At 43.2% G+C, this 2,657-nt stretch overlaps 1 protein-coding gene across 1 annotated transcript; it reads right to left on the bottom strand.

Annotated features, from left to right (window-relative positions):
• Positions 1-44: 44 nt before the first annotated feature.
• On the bottom strand, positions 45-2,247 carry LOC105311173 (sialate O-acetylesterase-like; the record flags this gene model as incomplete). Its single annotated transcript, XM_011387197.2, has 2 exons — positions 45-678; positions 2,052-2,247. Coding segments are annotated over 2 exons (448 nt in total), but the record flags the coding sequence as incomplete, so codon positions are not given.
• Between the last annotated feature and the right edge of the window lie 410 nt (positions 2,248-2,657).

Below are 2,657 nucleotides of genomic sequence, written 5' to 3'. Positions count from 1 at the left end.
TCAGATTTTGTAAAACAAAAAAAAAGCAACAAAAAACACATAAATACTAGCCTACATGGCCTCAAAAGGTCTTCCAAACCATGTGTTCCACAATTCTGGATGTAAGAAGACAAAGTGTTAGACATTTCACTCCCAATAATGAGGAAGCTCAATTATGAATGACACAGGTTCAATTTGCTTGCAGTTGAGAATGAGTCCAGTACCGACTCCAGCCTAACTGGAGGACAAAAAGGCGGGCACTTCGGTGTCTACTGGCCCTGTTCATCTCAGAATATAAAAACAGCCACGTGTGTGCTGGGAGCCGTCCAACAAGGCTTTTTCTGTTTATTTCCTTTAAAAGCAACACGTGTTATCATTTAAACTCCTAAATGCCCAAATCCAAAGGTTCTACACTTACGTCTAAGATATGATCAAACTGCAACTAAATCATTTAGCAACTTTGCTGTGGTGTCCAGGCATCTGGTTTGTAATGAAAGCAGTGAAGGGAGGAGCCGGCAGGGTACTGCTGAGGTGGTACAGAGGACACTGTTTATATTCACAAGGCCACGTGGTCCAGGCATAGCGGAGAGCAACCAGAGTGCCTTGACAAGAACTGATATTCAGGGCCAGGATCTGGGTGGAGAAAGTGTTCATGGGAACTGGAAGCCACTTGCACTGATGGTCATCACAACACGAGATCTAACAAGAGAGTCACAAATAAGAAAGGTCAGGTCAAGTAGGATATTCCTAGAGGCTGAGAACTGCTCTTTCAGACTATAATGGAGAAAAGGAGCCACTCTCAGACAAGGAACCGCTTCCTAACAATAACCAGAGCAAATATGAGTCCAGGCTGGGTCTGGTCAACACAGCCACAGGTTGACAGTAAGTGTTCATGTGATGAGATAAATAAACCAATAAATAAGACCTAAATTACTGAGAGAGACGAGGAGGCACAATCACATCCTGCATTTGGAGAATGCTCCCCGAAATCCTTGCTGTCATCCTCCTGCCAAATGGCAAAGCAGGAATCTGAGTGAGTGAAGCAGTCCAACTGCTGCTCCCCTTTGGCACTCCCAAGGAGCTGAGGAATGAAGAAGGGGCACAAAAGGACTTTGGATAATGAGCCTTCTCAAGTCGGAAAGAACCAGGGAAGGGAACATAAATGATCCAGTACCCAAAGGTTAAATTCTGACCTGACTCCAACTAAGATTGCGGGTCCAGATGATGGACACACTGCCAGCAATTAACTAAAGCAGAGAACACAGAATGCAGAAACTTCTTGGGAGCTAGAATTCACCTAAAACCCAGTGTCCAGAAGCTAATTCCTGCCAAACGCATGAGGCAAGTGGATATTATAGTCAGGATTCAGGAGGAGAAGCTGCCCAGATAAACTCCCATGTGATTAAAGTTTGTCTTAAAAATTCTTTGTCTCCTCCAGTGCCCTCTTTTTATACACCCCTCACCCCAGCCTAATGGCCTCATGATTCTCATATAAAATGTTCCATATGCGAATGCCTCCCCCGACTCCCCAACTACAGAAGACTCCTACAGAACCTCTTTAATAGTCCCAGTTCCACAGTGCGATGATCCTTGGTAGGTACTAGAAGAAAGTAATTTTATTACATTAATCCACACTAAGTTACAAATCACCAAGCTTAAGACTCAAAAGAGACACTAAACTCAAAAGAATGTCAGAATTTGGGATACTGTGATATAAGAGGCATCCAAGGACAAGGGAAATATTCTGGAACAAGGATCCTTTCAATAGGTAACATAAATAAAACTGCAAGCCCTGCCCAGAGCCAAGACAGTTGCTCTGGGAGGGAAACTACAAAAGGAATATTGCACCAATATGGACACGTTTTCCCTTCCTTGAGTGTCCTGTTTATCAAAATTGCCTCTAAGTGAATGAATTGACAGCTGCTTATTTGCCCCTCTGAGACAAACTCAGCCCCCACCAACCAAGACCTGCCTCACCATCATGTTACAATTAAAGAGATGGGCTTTGCTGTGGAGGACACGCTGACTCCCAACACAGGAGGAACCCCTATTGTTTCTGCTCTTCCTCTCACCTCAAATATCTTGTCGTCTTGCCTCTGCACCTGGATTTGCTGGGAATACATGAGGTTGAGCAGCCCCTTGTCGGCCAAGAGCTCTATCTTCTCAGGCAGTGGTCCTTGAAAAATCAGCTGCTTCTCACCATAAGCCACAGCACGGGCCCCCAAGTGCAGCCTATAGGCTACAGTTTGTTTATCTCGAGGGTGAATACTAGAGGATAAACAACAAGTAGAGAATTCTGGGTTTAAGTGCAATAATAATCGCATTTCTAAAAAAGGAAATAAAATATAAAGCATCCTTTAAGAAGGTGAGAATAAAGTTGATGTAATCTAATAGCCAGTGATCAGTGGCTAGTCAGCTAAAGAGAAATAGTGAATGGGGCTCTGGGCCTTCTATGGGTTGGAAACCTTGAAATAATAGGTGATTTGGAAGGAAGAAATAAAGAGGGGACATAGGGAGAGTGGGCATTGGAACTAACCTAGCAGAGCTAACTCCTAAGACTGTTCTAACCAACATATCCTATTTCATCTGAATCAGCTCTTCATTACTTGCTCCCCTCCAGGTTTTATTTATTCATTCAATAAATATTCATTCATTCAAAAAAGAAAGAAATACTAGTT

Source organism: Pteropus vampyrus, unplaced genomic scaffold, assembly GCF_000151845.1.
Source record: "Pteropus vampyrus isolate Shadow unplaced genomic scaffold, Pvam_2.0 Scaffold1000001212, whole genome shotgun sequence".
In the NCBI taxonomy this organism is placed as follows: Eukaryota; Metazoa; Chordata; class Mammalia; order Chiroptera; family Pteropodidae; genus Pteropus; species Pteropus vampyrus.
The sequence above is the reverse complement of the archived record's forward strand: the minus strand, read 5'-3'. Positions and strand labels throughout refer to the sequence as shown.